The sequence below is a fragment of the Myotis brandtii genome, unplaced genomic scaffold (assembly GCF_000412655.1).
Source record: "Myotis brandtii unplaced genomic scaffold, ASM41265v1 scaffold45, whole genome shotgun sequence".
NCBI lineage: Eukaryota > Metazoa > Chordata > Mammalia > Chiroptera > Vespertilionidae > Myotis > Myotis brandtii.
The window spans coordinates 7,793,331-7,814,325 of NW_005367209.1; the positions used below are offsets into that span (position 1 = coordinate 7,793,331).

The 20,995-nt window shown below is 53.7% G+C and overlaps 1 protein-coding gene across 1 annotated transcript in view; it reads right to left on the reverse strand.

Annotated features, from left to right (window-relative positions):
• The window catches only part of SIRPA (signal-regulatory protein alpha), a gene marked incomplete at its 5' end in the record, with an annotated part of 47,647 nt that overhangs the window by 14,232 nt on the left and 12,420 nt on the right, over window positions 1-20,995 (reverse strand). The window contains 6 exons of the mRNA XM_014546534.1: window positions 2,711-2,821; window positions 4,632-4,955; window positions 5,507-5,733; window positions 6,281-6,375; window positions 11,623-11,633; window positions 12,298-12,639. Coding sequence (XP_014402020.1) covers window positions 2,711-2,821; window positions 4,632-4,955; window positions 5,507-5,733; window positions 6,281-6,375; window positions 11,623-11,633; window positions 12,298-12,639 — 1,110 coding nt within the window. The remainder of the gene's footprint in view (window positions 1-2,710; window positions 2,822-4,631; window positions 4,956-5,506; window positions 5,734-6,280; window positions 6,376-11,622; window positions 11,634-12,297; window positions 12,640-20,995) is intronic.

Here is a 20,995-nt window from a genome sequence, read left to right on the forward strand (position 1 = left end):
CCATCTGGTTCAGAGATTTTTAAACCTGTGATATGGGGCATCCCACAGAGAAGCCACTGGGGTTCAGCCACCATTTGACTCGAATTTCACTGCAAAATTGTAATTAAAAAGCAACATGCACACTCAAATGTGCTCTGCACCTCGTGTCAGGAGGCTGGAGGCTGCCACAATGCAGCCATTCTCGCTGCTGGGTTAATGCTTGGGGCCTGGGCAGGCAGTGGGTTTTCAGGTGAGCGGGTAGCAGTGGGAAGGCTGCAGCTCAGCATCTGACATCTGAATGGAGGCTGATGGGTTGCAAAGTACTAGGACATGAGATGTCCCAGGGAGTCCAATGACTGATCACCCTCATTTTACACTAAGGAGATTGGGTGACTCCTTACGGTGACAGGAATGGTAACTGGTAGAATAGAAATGAAGATATCTCACTGTATTGAGGTAGAGGATGGGCGGATCCTTCCAGGGACCAATGAGGGAGAAGGGGCATCTCATTAGGGTGGAAGTGATGTGCAGTGTGGTCCCTAGAGTCCCACGGCCAAGGTTTGAATCCTGGCCCCACCCCTTGCCAGTTGTGAGGCCCTGAGCAAGTTTTACAACTTAGCCGTGCCTCAGTTTCCTCATCTGTAAAATGGGTTTAATAATACCACTGCAGAAGTCTGTGGTAAGAACAGTGCCTGGCACATCAGAAGGGCTGTGCGAGTGCTAGTTGTCACTGTCACTGGAGCGTATGTCTGAGAGCTGGGCTCTGCATGTACAGACCCACCACCCAGGTATGGGTGGCCCGCACCCATGTCTACAGCTCTCCAAACCGCCACTCCTCCTCTGGAACACCCGGTCGCGGATGCCTAAGCCCCCAGGAATGAGCTCAGGTGTGCCAGGAGTGACATGGTGCCCAGGGATGAGGCTCTAGATCAGCGGTTCTCAACCTGTGGGTCGCGACCCCTTGGGGGGTCGAACGACCCTTTCACAGGGGTCGCCTAAGACCATCAGAAAACACATATATAATTACATATTGTTTTTGTGATTAATCACTATGCTTTAATTATGTTCAATTTGTAACAATGAAAATACATCCTGCATATCAGATATTTACATTACGATTCATAACAGTAGCAAAATTACAGTTATGAAGTAGCAACAAAAATAATGTTATGGTTGGGGGTCACCACAACATGAGGAACTGTATTAAAGGGTCGCGGCATGAGGAAGGTTGAGAACCACTGCTCTAGAGGAAGGGTTGGGATTTCCCTAACAGCCACTGTGAGCACTTCCCCCTAATGGGCTGGCTTGTGGCGTGTGGTGGGCAAGGAGTCCTTCCTGTGTGGGGCTTCCCAGGAACTTTAGGGAAACCACTGGGTAGGTCACTTGCAGAAGCTCCTCCAGATTCCAGAGACATGGGCCTGACTCTAGTCCTCCTGGGCCAGGAGCTTGAGGCTTGGCCAGTAATCAGAGCTAAGCCTTCCAGCCAGCCCAGGAGGGAGGGGCAGCCTGGGGGCAGAGGTGAGGGTGCAGAAGAGGCGTGTGACTGACGCGGCCTGCCCCCTCGAGCTGAGAGGCAGCTGAGGACAGCACTTTACGGGCTGTGGCACGTGGTAGTTCGCCACCAGTACTTTTCAGGGGACTTAGGATAGACTCTGACAAGAAAGAAAATATCACAGTTCTAATTTCATCTATGGGGCCCGCATGTGTCAGGTTGACATATGAAATGTATTTCTATCACTTGTAGTCAAATAAGTTGCAGAAACACTGGCTTAAACTTGTCTCCTTCGAGAGCAGAAAAGAGAACTTGCATTTTTTGAGGCCTGAGAATGTGTCAGAGCTGTTATTTCACATGAGCTTCTTTGGTTTCATAACTATCCTTCAACATAGGCATTGCTATACCCATTTTGCAGGTGAGCAAACTGAGGCTCGTGGAGGCCAAACTGATTGTTTAGAACCTATAACAGCCCTGGTTTGTCTTGACTCCAAAGGCAGAGGCCTTGCCACACAGGAGCTACACAACCACACACACACACACACACACACACACACACACACACACACACACACGGGACAATGTCCCCTCCTGCCACCGGGAGGGGAGTTTCCCAGGGAGGCGGCGAGGCGGCATGTCCCCTCCTGCCACCGGGAGGGGAGTTTCCCAGGGAGGCGGCTCATGTTTAATGTTGACGACAGGAGGTAACATTTATTGAGCACTTGCTGTGTGCCAGGTACTCTCCTAACTTTTACATATACCACCCGCTTAATCCTGCCAACAGCCTTGGAGGTGGGTGCTGGTGTGATCCCTACCCTCTTCCAGCCTCCTGCCTAGGGGCTGGGCATGTAACTGGACAGGTAAGAGGAAAGCAAACGTTGGGCGGGGGTCCCTGGGAATATTACTTGCTCTCCTAGACCCTCTCCTCACCCTCTCCCAGCTCCGTTTGCCACCTCGATAGAGGTGCCATGAGGAGGCACGGCCTGGAGCAGAGATGCCATCTTGCAGCCACGAGGGGAAGGCCCCGGGAGGGACCCACCCAGACCCACCGGGTGAGGGTGTCTCGCCAGCGGTGGCACTGCTCCCTCTGGACTTCTATCTCATTCCTGGAAGTAACTGCACATCCTAATGGCTAAGCTATGCGGCGCCCAATGGCGCCCAATGCCCTCCTGTGACCTCCCCCTTTGGAAAGGACAGCCTGGGGCACACTCCTGGGGAAGAAGCAGGGAACGCACCCACCTTTCTTCTGTCGGACTCGCAGGAAATAGAGGGCGGCGATCAGCAGGGCCACCAGCAGGGCACACACCACGCCCACCGCGATGAAGATGCCCTTCAGCTTCCCAGGATCAGCTGGGGACAAGGCAGAACAGAGGCTTCAGGCGCCAGATGAGAACCAGAGAATCGCCACCCACCGCTCTCCGCACCCCTGGACGGGCCCCTTAACTGAGAGCATCTGGCTGGGTCTTCTCGGGCGTTTCGAGCTTCGTGGGCACGTTCATGGCTCCACACACACGTCCCCACATGGGTCAACTGCGGGTAACACACAAACCACGCTGAGGTGCCGGGGGAGACCGCATGGTGCTGCAGCCGTGGTGGAAACCGGGCTGCAGGCCGGGGCAGACCTATCACTCCCGGGGAACAGCCTGTTCTCCGCATCGGCCTGAACCGGTGGCCACCGAGGCGGCACGGGCCCACTCAAACTCCGAATCTCAGTGGGGGCGGGAGGAATGGCCACTTGCAAGTGACCAGTGGGCTCTGCAGACCTCTCAGGGGCCGCCCAGGATTAGTGCCTGGGACCCAGGCAGAGGGGCTCTGAACCCAGACACTGAATGAAACAAGGACTTGGCTGGCCCCGGGGCACAGGGAGGGAGCCTACACTGGAGCACAGTGGGCCGCGGGAGCAGGGCTGAGCTGCAGAAATGTGGGTTCAAATCCACGCCCCTAGTTGTGTGACCTTGAGCCAGTCACCTGAACCTCTACACACTGGCTTCCCTTGTGTTACTGAGGCCAAGAATAAGCTCTACTACGTTGGATGGCCCTGAGGATTAATCAGCAACTAACCAACCAACCAACTCACGCACTCTTTCCTCCTGTCTAAAGGCATTTCCTACTATGTGCTGGGCTGAGGGCCAGGTCCTGAAGCTGCGATGCCGGGGTTCCTAGCAGCTGAGACTCCGAGCTAGGGTCACAGCGCCTCTCCTTCGGCACTGCCAGCAGCAATCAGAGGCCCAGAGAGAGGCACTGATGGGCCCAAGGTCACCCAGCAGGTCTGGGCCAGGGCTAGAGGTCGACCGAACATGCTGCTCTAAGTGCAGGCCTCATCCGATGAGAAGCAGGCACCGGTGACATCAAAGGGCACCCTGACAGGGCCCGGCCTTCATTGGAGCTCTCTGGCCCCTTGAAGGATGCACGAAGGGAAGAAATGGCCTTTATTCTAACCCACTCAAAGGCTCTGCCGTGGCCAAGGCACAGCCATGCTAACGATAGAACATTCCTCGCTGGCACCGAAGCACCAACTAGGTGCTGCCATTGTGAAGAAAGAAGGGAGACGCACGCCAACACGTCGGAGGGGTGCTGGGGTGGCACCCTGCACCTCTGACTCTCCCAGGAGGTGGCAGCATTACCAGCATCTTCATGAGCACGCACTCGGGCCTAGAAATGCTCCTTGGGAAATGGTCCCATAGAAACAGCTGCACGTGTAGCACAATATGCACAAGGACATGTACTGCAGCAGCGATTACACTGGACAGAAGCCACACACATCTGGAAGCCCCGCCCCGATCCCTGTGGGGCAGACGTGCAATGGCAGCCAGGGGACCAGGCAGAGGTCAGAAAGAGCCAGGAGGAGGCAGGGGCCGACATGGCCGGTGAACGCAGTGACTGTGAGAAGAAAGCCAGAGGCAGGGCACTGTGAGGGCCTCCCGCCCTCCCTCGCGCTTTCTTTTCTTAATGTACATCGATGTCAAAAGATCTATAAAGTTTATACCGAACTATTACCAGTGGTGACTATGCAGTGTGGGGTTTGGGGAGGGGAGCTCACTTCAAAATGCTACTTTCTATCTATAGACTTCTAGGTTATCCTATAATAAGCATGAATTACTACTTATAACAGTAAAGATAAAATTTAGTCAGAGCCGGTCAGTTAAAGTGGGGGCCTCACCAGAGGATTCATCTGGGTCCTTCTGGTGAGCCAGGGCCTCCACGGTGATGGTTTTGGTGATGGCCGGCTGCCCATCGTGCTCCACCTGGCAGGTGAGCATCGCATCCTCCCTGTGGGCAGACAGATTCACGAGGAGCCAGCTCCACCCGCTGAAGGTCCCATCCTTGTTCTCTACGAGGGTCGGGGCCGTTTCTGTTCGGGACGTGTTTCCGTTCTCCAGCCAGGTCAGCTGTAGGCGCTGGGGGTAGAAGTTCTTCACCAGGCAGGTGACGTTCTTCTGTTTCTCTGACACCTTGTGCTGGGTAACCTCCAAGGTGGGCAGAACTGAAACAGCACAGGGCACAGCTCTGACCTCATGGGACACAGATCACCCAGGCGGGCTCCAACGTTAGCTCCCCCACCACAGTAAGGGGATCTCAAAGGGCAGGTGCTCAGACACCGATGGTGCTCTTTCATATGAATGAAATCACTAAGCACAGGAGCCTGCACACAGTAGGTGCTCAAGGGCTTGGAGCTCCTGTGAGAGTAATATGACTAAAGTAAACAAGCACAGCCGGCATGCAGTGGGACATTATAATTGTAGAAAAATAAATGAAATTGCCAAGCACATAGGAGCTTGGCTTCTAGTAGGTGCTCAGTTATTGGAGTTGCTATTGGTAAAGTAGATAAAACTACCAAGTACTGTGGTGGGTGTTCACCTGACAGCTGCTATGAAACAGTGATGAGTGACGGGCACATCCAGGTGCCTGGTGAAGGGAAGGATTGTCAGGAATTAGATTCCAGGCAATTCCAGGCCTGGAGCAAAGAGCAGGGGGAGGAGCAGGCTGGGAGGACAGGGGCCAGGTGTGCTTGGGCTGGGTGTGAGGGGCATCTACCTCGGATGGCCTCAGACAAGTTGGCAGTCCCACGAAGAGGAGGGTCCCCCTTTAGGGTGTCGTGGGCCACCTGGCAGATGACCTGGGAGCGAACATCCCCCGGGGCCAGCAGCACCCTGGCTGTGCTGGAGACGTTGTAGGAAGGGCTGTCTCCCTCTGGGTGCACGGTGGTCTGGGAGGCTGGGAGCTCATTCCCATCCTTGAACCATTTCAGGATGATGTTTCTAAGTAAACAAGCACAGGCTGGCATGTAGTTGAAACATAACTGTAGAAAAATAAATGAAATTGCCAAGCACATAGGAGCTTGGCTTTTAGTAGGTGCTCACTTATTGTGTTGCTATTGGTAAAGTAGATAAAACTACCAAGTACAGTGGTAGGTGTTCACCTGCCAGCTGCCATTAGACAGGGGTGAGCGATGGGCAAATCCATGTGAGTGATGATGGGAAGGATTGTCAGGCATTAGATTCCAGACAATTCTAGGCCTGGAGCAAAGAGCAGGGGGAGGAGCAGGCTGGGAGGACAGGGGCCAGGAGTGGCTTGGGCTGGGTGTGAGGGACATCTACCTCGGATGGCCTCAGACACGTTGGCAGTCCCACGAAGAGGAGGGTCCCCCTTTAGGGTGTCGTGGGTCACCTGGCAGATGACCTGGGAGCGAACATCCCCCGGGGCCAGCAGCACCCTGGCTGTGCTGGAGACGTTGTAGGAAGGGCTGTCTCCCTCTGGGTGCACGGTGGTCTGGGAGGCTGGGAGCTCATTCCCAAGGATGATGTTCTCGGGGAGAAGCCGTGGGAGTTGCAGGTGAAGCTCACTGTCTGCCCAGGCGGCGACCTGCCCGTGGGGCCAGATACCACAGGGCGAGAGGGTTTGGCTTTAAAAGGAACATAATGAACAACGAACATGACTGTGAATATCACCACTAACCATAAGCATTCGACACTGTCAAAACCTTCTCATATACCATTTTTTAATCCTTCTTTTAATTCCGGGGGTGTCATCATCCCCATCTTACTTGGGAGGACACTCCGGTCCCCTGAGTGAGGGGCAGGGCCAACAAGCAACTCCAGGCCTGAGTTCAAAGTCACCTTCTTTCCTCTCCAGGTGATGTCCCACCAGCTGGCTCAGGGACATTACTGAGCAGTCTCACCCTTCATACTAACTCCCCTAGCTGGCCTCTCCTGGAAACCTTGTCCCAGATGTGAACGCAGAGGAAGCAGTGAGCCCAGGGAGCAGCCCAGTTCCCATCTGTGAAATGGGGCAGCAGGCATTTCTCCTTCCCGGGCCGCAGTGAGGGTTGAATCAGGCAATGGAAGCCTTTTTGCTTTGAGCAAAACAGATGCTTCATAAAAATAAAGAAACACAGATCCAGTGGGGCCCGATACCACAGGGGGAGAGGGTTTGGCTTTAAAAGGAACAAAATGAACAATGAACATGATTGTGAATATCACCACTAACCATAAGCATTTGACACTGTCAAAACCATCTCATATACCATTTTTTTTAATCCTTCTTTTAATTCTGGGGGTGTCATCATTCCCATCTTACTTGGGAGGACACTCCAGTCCCCTGAGTGAGGGGCAGGGCCAACAAGCAAATCCAGGCCTGAGTTTGAAGTCACCGTCTTTCCTCTCCAGGTGATGTCCCACCAGCTGGCCTAGGGACAACATTCCTGAGCAGTCTCACTAACTCCCCTATCTGGCCTCTCCTGGAAACGTCCCAGATGTGAACGCAGAGGAAGCAGTGAGCCCAGGGAGCAGCCCAGTTCCCATCTGTGAAATGGGACAGCAGGCATTTCTCCTTCCCGGACTGCACTGCGGGTTGAATCAGGCAATGGAAGCCTTTTTGCTTTGAGCAAAACAGATGCTTCATAAAAATAAAGAAACACAGATCCATTTTGAACTGAATGTGCATCCAGAGCTCTCCCTTCCGGTATTCATGAGCTACTCCATAGTTCTCATTCATTCCACAAATACTCCAGCGGGGTCTGTCTCATCTGGGCCAGTCCCTGAGTTTGAAAGGGAGAAGACAATGGGATGTTTTTTTCTGAATTTGGGTTCTTCTCTTGGGTCAGTTTTGGGTTTGAACACACAGATCACTGAGTGCTGAGAAAGCCAGAGGTGGTTTATGTCTTAATCTTTATTAGAATAGAAGAGGCACAGACACAGGCCTAGGAGCAGGCGGGACTCCTGTGTCCTGAAAGCATCCACACACAGGGGATCAAACGTGAGAGCGGTTTCTCCCTGTAGAAAGGGCCTGTAGGGCGTCTCCACATTGTGAGTTCTTACCCAGCACCTTCACTAACAGTGGGCAGATGGCAAACATTAACAAGAACTTGCATCTGTAAATATCTAACTTGCTTCCTGAAACTCATCGAACATTTGAGGACATAGATAAGGGAGTGTCACTTGAATCACCAAGTGGTAAAAACACCAGCAGCCTGGACGCCCCTGGAGATGCTGGGATCAGTTACCGTTTATTGAGAAAACCTGGCATCCTGATGCTGGGCTGGTCCTCTGTGCCTCAGCCCCTCATTTTCCCACCGCCCTGAAGGCAGGCACTGTGTGGTCTCACTCAGGGGATGAGGCTGAGAGAGGGACCAGGCTGGTCCAGGGCACACGGGGAGGAAAGACAGGGCTCATCTCACCACTCACAGGACCGATTACTATTAGCATCTCGGTTCTTTATCCTTGAGCCTCAGGGTCTGGCTCTGTACAGAGTGGCTGAGAACACCATCCTGGTAAGGGGAGTGAGGATGTATGTCACACAGAGCCTGGCATACGGGGGCGGGCAAAACACAGAGTTTATTCTTATATTCTTATTTATTAATTATTGTATTATTTTCCATATAAACAACTGCAAACCGACTTTTGCCCACCCCTGTACAGTAGGTGCTTAATAAATAACACCTACCATTATTATCATAAGACCTGGCCTTGCTAGTTCTGAAACTACCTATTTGTTCTTTTTAAAAATATATATATTTTTATTGATTTCAGAGAGGAATGGAGAGAGAGAGAGAGAGAGAGAGAGAGATAGAAACATCAATGATGAGAGAGAATCATTGATCGGCTGCCTCCTGCATGCCCCACACTGGGATTGAGTGGCAACCCGGGGATTGAACCATGACTTCCTGGTTCACGGGTCGATGCTCAACCACTGAGCCACCCTGCCTGCCCGGGCCCTATTTGTTCTTTAGGCAGTAAGACTGCAAAACAAAAGCATAGCAGAAACACCAAGAAAAGTCTCTCAAATCCTGCTCCCCGCAGCTGCCGTGCAAAAACTCAGATGAAAAAAAGCAGAGAAACCACCAAATTATGGTTCTCTCCCTCTTTTTTTAATGATCCCCTCAGGAAACAAGTTCGGCAAAATGACTTTCAAAACACACACAAGATCACAGGCGTTTCCCTACAGGTTAGCTCTTAACAGAAGCAGGAAGCATTTTGCAAAAAGGGAGGACAGGTTTTGTCAGTGACGTTTTGGTGTGTAGGGGCAGGAAGGGCTCTGGGGCTGAGCAGGGGTATCTGTGGGGATTCCGACCCTGTTTAGACACACAGGTGTTTAGAGATGGGAGGGTGTCCCAGCAATGGAACTCGGATTTGAACAGGGTGCTGGGCTGCCCCTCCTCGGGGTGGAGAGGGCAGGGTGTCACTCTCAGCCAGGCCTGTGCCGTAAGGTGTCCCTGCCACTCCAGTCGGGCTCATTTTCTTGGGCCTCCAATGAGCTACTCTGAAGCACCTGTACCCCTAAAGCTGTTCTCTCAGCCCCAGCAGCAGGGGGGACACCTTTGTCGGGGGAGAGGGGGGGCGGGATGCAAGGTTTCCTGTGGCCTCAGAGAACATCTAGCTCAGGCTGTCTGCCTGGCTCTGCATTAGCACCCTCTGGGAGTTAACAATTCAGCTGTCAGGCCCACGTCTGAGCAATTAAATCAGACTTCCTAGGGTGGAGCCAGGGACTAGGGGCCACAGTTTCCCAGGTGATTCCAATGAGAAGCCAAAGCTGAAAGGCACTGAATCCCACCTTTAAGCCCATTTATACTGAGGCCTGGAGGGGACAGTGACCTGTCCATGGTCCCATGGCTTTGGCGATCATAGCTCACATCAGACATGTACACAGCTGTCTCACGATGTTCACTGAACATTTACTACGTGCCGGGCCCTGCTCTGAGCACCTCACATGTATTCACTCAGGCCTTGTAGCTGCTCTGTGAGGTCAGTGCTGTCACTGACAGACGAGGAAACCGAGGCACAGTGTGGGGAGTGATGGGTCAGAGGTCACAGAGCCGGGAAGTGGCAGAGCTGGGATGTGAGCTCAAGCAGGGGGCTGGCCCATGCTCTCACTCAGGCTGTCTGCCTGGCTCTGCATTAGCACCCTCTGGGAGTTAACAATTCAGCTGCCAGGCCCATGCCTGAGCAATTAAATCAGACTTCCTAGGGTGGAGCCAGGGACTAGGGACCACAGTTTCCCAGGTGATTCCAATGAGCAGCCAAAGCTGAAAGGCACTGAATCCCACCTTTAGGCCCATTTATACCGAGGCCTGGAGAGGACAGTGACCTGTCCAAGGTCCCATGGCTTTGGCGATCATAGCTCACATCAGACATGTACACAGCTGTCTCACGATGTTCACTGAACATTTACTACGTGCCGGGCCCTGCTCTGAGCACCTCACATGTATTCACTCAGGCCTTGTAGCTGCTCTGTGAGGTCAGTGCTGTCACTGACAGACGAGGAAACCGAGGCACAGTGTGGGGAGTGATGGGTCAGAGGTCACAGAGCCGGGAAGTGGCAGAGCTGGGATGTGAGCTCAAGCAGGGGGCTGGCCCATGCTCTCACCCGCTGGGCACTGACCCTCAAGAACACCCCGAGCCACTCTATGACTTTCTAGACATCCTCTCCTACCTTCAAAGACCCCTGAGCGGGAGCTGTGATGGTCACCACTTCACAGATGGGGAAACTGAGGACTCCTAGGAAACAGACTTGCCCGAGAGCGCCCAGCTATGGGGTGACACAACTGCCCACTGAGGGTCTGTCCTCTCAGCTGTATCCTCACACCTTCCTGCAAAGGGTGGTGAGACCATCCACTATCTACAGGTGGGGAAAATGAGGTCCAGCAAGAGAAACTTGGCCACATCATGAAATAGCACCTGATTTTGGGATGCTACTCTGTGCTGGGGTGATTCAGACAGAGCACCTCAAATCCTTGACCTCTCCCGAAAGGAGTCCAAGATTATTATCATTTTACAGATGACAAAACGGCTGAGACAAGTGAAGGGGCTGTCTCCTCCACCAGCACTATGTCCGGGGGCATTTCCTGTGGCCCCCAGGCTTCATGTCCATCACAGAGTAAGTGTACCACCTCACAAGCCCAACACTGACTGCCAGCCTCCTCTTTCCCCCTGAAATCCCTGACTTCAAGGAATTATAGGGAGGAGTCAACTCCAAGTGCTCAGGCCGGGGCCCTGCAGCAACAAATGGGAGAATGGGCTCCTGACAGTGAGTCTAGAATATGAACTCCTGCTCACTGGGGCCGCAGGGCCCTCTAGGAAATGCCCCCTCCTCACCCTCAGTCTGCAGAGACAGGGATGCTGCCCACGGCGGTGCTGGGGCTCAGCGACCCCTCTCTGCTCTGTCCAGGCCACTGAGCCAGGCAGCTTCTGCGGCTGCTCAGTGAGGAAAACACCACAAAGAAGGGAAGGCCTCCTGGATGCTTCTCTATGCTGAGCCATGAGTTTGGGAACAGGGTCAGCCCATCATGAGACAACTGTGTACACGTCTAATGTGGGTTGTGAAGCTGACCTGCCTCTTTCTACAGGGCATTTTTGTAAAACGCTTCTTGATGAAGAACAGAACAATTCAAGATTTTAAAAAGAGAGGTTTGGAGCATTCTCTACACTTTGACAAGCACAGTGGGGTGTGGCAAAAAGCAGGGCTGTGAGGCCGCTTGGGGTTCAATCTTAGCTTCTGTACCTGCTCATCAGTTAGGTCCTCCTCTGAGCCTTATCTCTCAAAAGGGCCAACACGGGGAGCCTGCTCCCTGGGCGAGGGACAGTCTGAGATCACTCTGCTCGGAGCCTCAGTGGCAGTGAGACTGGGTCCCTGAAATAGAGGGGTTTATCCGACAGACTCACTGTGAACGCCCAGCTTCTGGGCATCCCCAACCCCCAGGGCTGCAGAGTCAACAGTGAGTCTGTGCCTCTTAGGAATTCTGCTCGCCTGGTGCTTCTGAGGATGAAATAAAGGAAATGTTCTCCCTCTCTCTGCCCGGGCAGATTTCTCCCCACTGGAGGGAAGAGAACGGAGCTTCGTGGGGGCAGAGCCGTTGCCTGCTTTGTTCTGCAGCTGCCTCAGCACCCAGCAGTGTCCTCATCTCTCAAAAGGGCCAACAGAGAGCCCCTGCCACCGCACTGGCTAAAGAGTAAATGCCATGAGGAAGACAGGATCTTGACCCCCCTGGCCTGCTTTCTCAGCCAGGGCATCACTGAGCAGGCAGATGGCGAAGGGGAATGAGCTCTCTACCAGGAGGTGGCAGATCCGAAATAGAGCCACGTACTACCTGCGATGGCCTAGCAAGGGACACACTGTTGGGAACTGTTGTGATATCTGGAAATTCGGGATAAAGCCACCCTCCCTGCCTGTGTCCAGGAGTTGTGAGGAGACCCCGATGCCACCATGTCTAGGAGGGGAACTTGGCAATACCCACACAAATGAGAATGCAAACACCCTGTGACCTAGCAATGCCATTTCCAGTGAGCACCTCCCTCTTGAGTAGGGTGATTCGTAGACAAGGGTCACCCCCGGCTGAGTGCCTGCCCCAGACTTGAACTCCATGTCATCACCACCTCCTTTCTGGAACTTCACACAGTAGTAGGTTCCTGTGTCTGCTGGGGTGATGTTACCGATGAGGATGGAAAAGTCCAAGTTTTCTCTCTTCGTGGGGTCTGCAACACTTGTTACTCGGGGAGAGTGGCCTCCTTTGAAACTGTAGATTAACTCCCGGCCTGGCCCTGTCCCTCTGAACCATACGACGGGCCCCACGGGGGTCAGGGTGGTCACGGTGCAGCTCAGAGTGGCCGTCTCTCCAGCTGCGACAGACACTGACTTGTGAGGCTGAATCACCTGCAGCTCCGCACCTGCCCCTCCTGGAGGGAAGCACAGAGCACTTATTTATTCACCATATGGGAGCCTGTGGGCTCTGTCAGTATTTACCAACAACAGCTTTCATCGACCGAGTGCACACCCTGAGCGGGCCTTGAGCCCAGCACATTCCATGTGTCATACATGTAACCCTCACAACCAACCTGTAATAAGGGAGCTTATAACAAACGTTGAAACTGAAGCACAGAGAGAAGTTTAGTGATGTGGCAGAGAATGGGTTTGAGACCTGGGCCCGCCCTGGAAGTATCATGTCTGAGCTGGGCTCTGAATTCAAGTCTGAATTTACCAGGAAGAAAGGGGCACAGTGTTCCTATCAGAGGGAACAGCATGGGCCAAGGCTCAGAGGTGGCAGCATGGTGTGTGTGGGTTCTCCCAGAGTTTAGACTCTGTTTGGGGCCTGGCCCAGGAAGCAAGCCCCCAGCAGGAAGCCAGACTCAGCAGCTGGGGCTGGTGCAGGCTGTGAGGCAGTGAAGCAGGAGGACTTGGGTTTGGCTCAGGTCTTATGACTGTGACCTTGGCCATCACTTGGGCCACCGAGAAGTTCCAACAGGGACTCTTGTGAGTGGGCCTGATACTGCGCGCATGTGAGCGCTGCCCTTAGTGGGGCAGGTCTCTGTACTGTCCTCTGAGCCTCAGTGTCCTCATCTGTCAGTTATATGGCCCCGTTTCCACAGACCAACCAACAGGCCTGGGCCAGGACAAAGCCAAAAGGAAGCATCTGGGCCCTGGCTGGTTTGGCTCAGTGGATAGAGTGTTGGCCAGCAGATTGAAGGGTCCTGGGATTGATTCTGGTCAAGGGCACATGCATAGGCCTTGAGCCCAGCACATTGCATGTGTCATACATGTAACCCTCCCAACCAACCTGTAATAAGGGAGCCTATAACACATGAGGAAACTGAGGCCCAGAGAGGTTCAGTGATGTGGCAGAGGGTGGGTTTGAGACCTGGGCCCTCCCTGGAAGTGTCATGTCTGAGCTGGGCTCTGAATTCAAATCTGAATTTACCAGGAAGAAAGGGGCAGTGTTCCTATCAGAGGGAACAGCATGGGCCAAGGCTCAGAGGTGGTGGCAGCACGGTATGTGTAAGGTTCTCTGGGAGTTTAGACCCTGTTTGGGGCCTGGCCCAGGAAGCAAGACTCAGCAGCGGGGGCTGGAGCAGGCTGTGAGGCAGTGAAGCAGGAGGACTTGGGTTTGGCTCAGGTCTTACGACTGTGACCTTGGCCATCACTTGGGCCACCAAGAAGTTCCAACAGGGACTCTTGTGAGTGGCCCTGATACTGTGCTAATATGAGCACTGCCCTTAGTAGGGCAGGTCCCCCTTCTGTCCTTTGAGCCGTAGTGTCATCTGTCAGTTATATGGTTTCCACAGACCAACCAACAGGCCTGGGCCAGACAGAGTCAAAAGGAAGCATCTGGGCCCTGGCTGGTTTGGCTCAGTGGATAGAGTGTCGGCCTGTGGACTGAAGGGTCCCGGGTTCGATTCTGGTCAAGGGCACAAGCCCAGGCTTGATCCCCAGTGGGGGCCGTGCAGGAAGGCAGCCAATCAATGATTCTCTCTCATCATTGATGTTTCTAACTCTCTCTCCTTCTCCCTTAAAAAAAAAAAAAAAAGGAAGCGTCTTGTCTGTGAAGCCATCTGACCTGGTCTGAAACCTGGCTCACCTTTTATTTACACGTAACCTAGCGTATCCATTGGTCTGGAGCCTCAGTTTCCATCTATAAGATGAAGACACCCCCAGCCCTCTCTTTAAGTCACGTAGCACCAAGCTGGGCACAGGGGAAGCTGCTGTCCTTGTATAAGGAACACGTGAGAGGGGTATGTTGCTGGCACTGATGGTCCTGCAGACCAGGGTGCTGGGGACCCACAGGCAGGGGGCATGGTCAGGCTTCAAGGGCTCTAGGCTTGGCAGCTGGAAGGAGTCCTAGAGATCAGGGGTGGGAGGGGCCTGAGCCCCACATTGGAGAGAACTGGGGCACATGAGACAGATGTGGGGGAGGAGTTGGGGGAGGGGAGGCCACAGCCAGGAGGATGACCAGGCAGGTGAAGATGCTGTGAGAAGGGCCACAGGCGCTCAGAGCAAGTCACAGCCAGGGCCCCAATTCCAAAGAAGGTGGGGGTGGGGAGAAAGGACAGATCATAAAGACCTTGGAGACACACACACACACACACACACACACACACACACACACAGATTAAGTTGACACTGCAGAGACACACAGAGATAGGCAGAGGGAGATAGAGTGAGAGAGTGAGTGAGACAAGGGGGGCGGGGGAGGTTTGAGGGTGGCAGCTGCTATAGCTGCAGACCATCTGGTCTCTGCCCGATGCTCCCCTCACCCACAATGTGACCCTGTCCTGCCCTGACCTAGGCCACCAGTGCCTTGTACATCAGATAGGGTTTTGGCTGATTCCCCGAGCAGCCCCCTCTGCCTCTGTTTGGGCAGGAGGGAGACTTTGTGCATTTGCCCACCAGCCAGTGGCCCGGCACCACCCCACAGGCAGGAGCAGGGCGTCCGAGGGAAGGGAGCCCAGGGACTCCATCCGCCCTCACTGCGGGCAGCCCAGGGCTTCAGGACAGGCCTCTCGTCCCTCCCCTGCCTGTTGTCCCAGCCCTGATTCCCATGGTAGGTGAGCCAGGACTCAGATCGGCAGCCTGAAGGCAGCCAGACCTTCACGGGTACAGGGGAGAACCCCGGGTCCACAGAGGACAGGGGCTGGGGTGTCACTGGGGGCCAGTGTGTGAGAGGCACACAGGGGAGGCCGGCAGAGACCCCGAGACACCGGAGGCAGCACCAGCAGCTGCCAACAGCATCCAGCCAGGTACATCCCAGTGGGTCTGCCTTCCAGCACGGAGACTGAGGAACTGGAAATGCCACTGGGGGCAGCACAGGCTGGGACCAGCAGGCGTGGGAACTGGGGCCCCCTAGCCAGCTGGGCCCCGCCCTCCCTGGGCCTCCACTCCACCTTCATAAAATGGAGAAGCACCATCCGCCCACCCCTCCCTGTTCCTTCCCCGACCCCGGTAACTAGGAGGACCTGACACAGTCGGATGTGGGTGCTTGCAGCACGGATGCTGCTTAAACTTGAGTTTGTGTCCCCATTATGATCAGATGTATTCTATTCCTGATTTTCTCTGGCTTGTGACGTCCCCCCAAACAAGATGTAGGATCCACAAGGGTCTCTTCCCACCCCCTATCTACAACCGTGTCTGACACACACCAGGCCCTCAATAAACACAAGTTGAGGGTACACATGAACGAAGGGAGGAGGGTTTTCCTTGCTCCCAGGAAAACCCCTCTCCGAGCCTCTTTCCTTATCTGTTAATGGAGCTGCTACAGGCCTATCCCGGCGACAGGCAAGCCTGGAGCCTGGGACTGCGCCTGGCCCACAGAAGATGCCTGTGATCCATGCCAGTTATTATTATCTTCATCAATAACACCACGCGGGGCTGTGAGTCAGCGGCTGAGGGGAGTGGTGTGAGCAGGGGAGGCTGCAGAACAGGCGTGTGCGTGTCGGAGCAGGTCTATTCTTGTGGTGCCGTCGGAGGCCCACAATCACACCCGGGCAGGCGACAATAAAATCTGGAGCTGTGTAGGGCTGCCCTCCCCACCCCCTTTTAAGTTCTCTCTACCAACTGCAGCCAGATTTCGGCGGCTTAATTAATTAGCTAGTGTTTATAAAGCGTTTGAAGAATTTTAAAAGTGCGACGTAAGTGCCAAATATTATTTTAATCTGTGTATGTGTGTGTTTTCCAGCAGAGAGTTTTTTCCCTGCTTGCTTGCTTTTCTTCTTCTCTGCAGGTTCTGTTCTGGGAACCTGGCTTGTTAAAACCCACTCCTGCGGTTCTGAGTCCGGGGTCATCATCCTGGCATCCGGGACAAAACCCTCTGGGTGGAGGGCAGCTGGGCAGGTATTCTCACACGCTGTTGGTGGGAGTGGAAATTGGAGCCTCTGCTTGCTTTTCTTTTTCTCTGCAGGTTCTGTTCTGGGAACCGGGCTTGTTAAAACCCACTCCTGCGGTTCTGAGTCCGGGGTCATCATCCTGGCATCCGGGACAAAACCCTCTGGGTGGAGGGCAGCTGGGCAGGTATTCTCACACGCTGTTGGTGGGAGTGGAAATTGGAGCCTCCTTTTGGGAAAGCAGTTTGGCAGAATGTACCAAGCGGGTGGGAGCTGTCTGAAGTGGGGTTCCTGCACAACGATCTTGAAAAAGTTGGGGAAAACCCCAAACAGGCAATGAAAGGGGGTGGTTCGGGGAATTGTGGCCTATTCCCTAGATGGAATTGCAGGTAGCCATAAAAAGCGACCATCACGAGGCCTGTGGTCATCTGGAATTTCTGCATGGCATAACTTGAAATGATGTTGTGATTATGCAAATAAAACCTGTTCATTGCAAAGCACTTAGAGAAAACAAAAAGGTATAAAAACAAAATAATGATCGCAGAATACCATCAAGGACAACTGAGATCAACATTTTGATATAGTTAAAATATGAGTGAATAAAAACAATGTAAAATCAGACTCAGATAAATACAGCTTCTAGTATGTGCAAACCTTTTGCTTCATGTATTCAGTTCTGACCAAAATGAAAAATTGGAAATACCCTAATGTCCAAGAAAAGGAGATTGGCTGGTCCCATGATGTTGAACCCCCCCACATGATGACCGAGTCTACAGCCACGAAAATGATGGTGTAGAATTTCAATTATCGACACGGAGATATATTAGAAATTCACAGGGAGTTACTGAGTGACATGTTCAGCGTGATCCCAAACTTCTAGTTTTGAAAAAAATGAAGTATGATATTAAAGATTAGCAGTGATTAATTGTGAGCAGTAGACTTACAAGGGATTTTGTTTTTATGTGTTCTGTTTGCATTACTTGTGCAATAAAAAAGAAGGGAAAAGCTATGCTCTGGGTATGCTCCTGACTTCGTAAAATAAAATAAATCTGTATATAAATAAACAGCTGCAAGGTGGTATACAAAGCTATAAAACACTTCTCTCGTTGGATCGTGAATCTAAAGCCGATGGGTTTCTCTTTTCTTTTCCTTCTATTTGGGGGATTTTTCAGATTTTCTAAACTGGATGAATATTAAAGAATATTTACAGTATCCCACTTAGTAATGAGAAGAATCTATGTGTGTAATATGTCGGTTACATACATGTTTGTTGTTTGACTAAACCTCCCTCCCAAGAAGTCTGCCTGTTTTGTTCACTACTCCTGATACAGTGCGAGGCACAGAGTAGATGCTCAATAAACATTTGCAGACTGACTGGCCGATCGAATGTCTAGGGAAAAAGGTCTAGAATGATAAACACAGTAATGTTGAGGTGTGTTATGACTGGGAAATAGGACCGGGGTGGGCACATTTTCTTTTTACTCTATGGTAAACAATATAGTGAAGCCTTTTTTTTTTTTTTTTTCAGTGAACATTTACTGCTCTGGGAACAAAACTAAAGGAATGAGATAAAACGTGTGAGCAAGTTTTCTAATGGAAGAAGTCAGCACAGTGGGTGGTGCCTGCCCTGTGTGCTTGTTGCAAGAGGAACTGTGTCCACAGGATGCGGGAGCCCACAGCGCTGGGGCGGTCAGGGATGAATTACTAGAATCTACTGTGCGCCAGGCCCTGGGCGAGGGGCTGTGGACGGCTCTGTCCTTGGCCTCCTGGAGCCTGCTCACGAGCAGAGAAGATAGACTTTAAAGAAATAAATCAAGTGATTACATTTGGAATGAACCACAACCTCTTAGACAAGTGACTCCTGCCGCCATCTCCGACCCCATCCCCGCGACCTGCTGCTCCCACGGCCCCGTCTCCTCCACAAACAGGCCGAGGAGGGTGAGAGATGGAGCCAGATGGGGGCTGAGGACGGACCAGCAGGCCTGGGTATGTTTTTTTCTGTGTTCACGCCTGGCTTTTGAGACTAAGAAACAATGAAAACGATGTTCATTAGGAGTGAAAAAATAAGCATGGGTGCTTTTCTGATGGAAAAACAAATCAACTGAGAACCGAACCTTGCTGGAAAGAAACAGGGCCCCTGTGATCCCTGGACGTGATTCCTGCAGACGCCTGTCGCACGAGACACAGAGAACAAGGTGGAAGCACACGTTTGCCCAGAGCCAGCCTTTCCCAGACCAGTGCTCACTGCCTCACGCGGGAGGGGCCTCGGGGCTGGATGGAGGCCACCCACCAGGTTTCCGCAAACTTGAGAAGCCCTGGGCCTGAGGCTGTGGCTGGAGCTCCTGCCAGCCGTGCCTGAGGCTCAGCCTCCCCAGATGGTTCAAATGACACCCACCAGCCCCACTCAGCCTCACAGCGGGGAAGCGTGGCACCCCTTCCCTGGCTACAGTCATGATCATTATGGCGGGGGTGGGGGAGCTGCTGGTTTATCAGCCCACGAGCACAGCAGTGCCTCCTCAGGCGCCCCCACGGCGTCTTCTGGGTTATGAGTGTGCAGTGCAGGAGTGTGGCTGAGTATGCACATGGGAGGGAAAGGGAGCAGATGTGGGCGTGTACGCACATGTGCCTGAGGGTGCCAAGTGCAAGCACTCACACACGTATGCATGGGGGGCGTGTACACAGGTGAGCGTGTGCAGAGATGATGCATGTGTGCGGGAATGTGCGACAGAACAGCTCGGAGTGTCTGAATGGGGGCCAGCCACAGGGGCACGAGGGGTGTGAACTGTGTGCACAAGTATCTGAATCCTGGCTGGCGTGGGAGTGTGTGAGCATGTGGGTGGCACGAGAGGGTGTGTCTGAGCCTGAGGGTGTGAGCAGATGCCTGGGTTGGGTGTGAGGGTGGCAGGGCCTCTGAATGCGCCTGCAGGGAGGGGAGTACAGGAGAGACATGCACGTGAGTGGGATGTGTATGTGAGTGTGTGTGTGGAGGGTGTGTGCGCAGGGAGACTACGTGTGCAACAGGGACAGTGTACATGCGAGTGAGGAGCACAGCAGCGCCTCCTCAGGCGCCCCCACGGCGTCCTTTGGGTTATGATCCGATGGCGGTGAGTGTGCAGTACAGGAGTGTGGCTGAGTACGCACATGGGAGGGAAAGGGAGCAGATGTGGGCGTGTACGCACATGTGCCTGAGGGTGCCAAGTGCAAGCACTCACACACGTATGCATGGGGGGCGTGTACACAGGTGAGCGTGTGCAGAGATGATGCATGTGTGCGGGAATGTGCGACAGAACAGCTCGGAGTGTCTGAATGGGGGCCAGCCACAGGGGCACGAGGGGTGTGAACTGTGTGCACAAGTATCTGAATCCTGGCTGGCGTGGGAGTGTGTGAGCATGTGGGTGGCACGAGAGGGTGTGTCTGAGCCTGAGGGTGTGAGCAGATGCCTGGGCGGGGTGTGAGGGTGACAGGGCGTCTGAATTCGCCTGCAGGGAGGGGAGTGCAGGAGAGACATGCACGTGAGTGGGATGTGTATACGGGTGTGTGTGTGGAGGGTGTGTGTGCAGGAAGACTACGTGTGCAACAGGGACAGTGTACATGCGAGTGTGATGTGAGAAGTGTGTGCTGACAGTGCAGGGGAGCAGGGACGACAGTGTGGGGGGCCCACTGTGTGTGTACATGCGGTGTGTCCATGTGCCCAGCTGTGAACGTGCCTGGCACGTGAGAGTTTCCAGGCACAAGTAGAGGGAGGAGGAGGGTGGGAGAGAGGCTTCCTTCAAGTCTATCTGGTGGGCAAGGTCCTGCGTGGCTCCTGGCACAGGGTCTCGCCCTTGAGAGGAGGCTCAAACCTCTATTGACACCTACTTACTACGTGTGGCCACGGAGCACAGCAGTGAAGAGGCCAGCCTGGAGCTCACCGCTCTGGGCGGGGGCCATGGTCTCTGACTGACTCATTCATGCCCTCAAAGCTCACTCTGCTGCCAGCCCCTGTCCTAGATGCCAAAGGACACAGCTGGGTAAGACAGGTCCCTGCCCTTGTGGGATCGAGCCCTAGACATGGGCAATGCCATGTGCAGGGTGATCAGTGAGCAAGAAGAGGGTGGGGGTGGGGGTCTTGGAAGAGGGGTGTTACCTGGGATGGCTTCCTGGAGGTGGTGGCCCCTGAGCGAGGTCCTGAAGGCTGACAGAGGCTAGGGAGAAGGGAAGGCATTCCAGGAGGGCTGAGTTTCCAGGCACAAGTGTAGGGAGAAGGAGGGTGGGAGAGACGCTTCCTTCAAGTCTATCTGGTGGGCAAGGCCCTGCGTGGCTCCTGGCACAGGGTCTCGCCCTTGAGAAGAGGCTCAAACCTTTACTGACACCTGCTTACTACGTGTGGCCATGGGGCACGGCAGTGAAGAGGCCAGCCTGGAGCTGCCCTGCTGGAGCTCACGGCTCTGGGCGGGGGCCA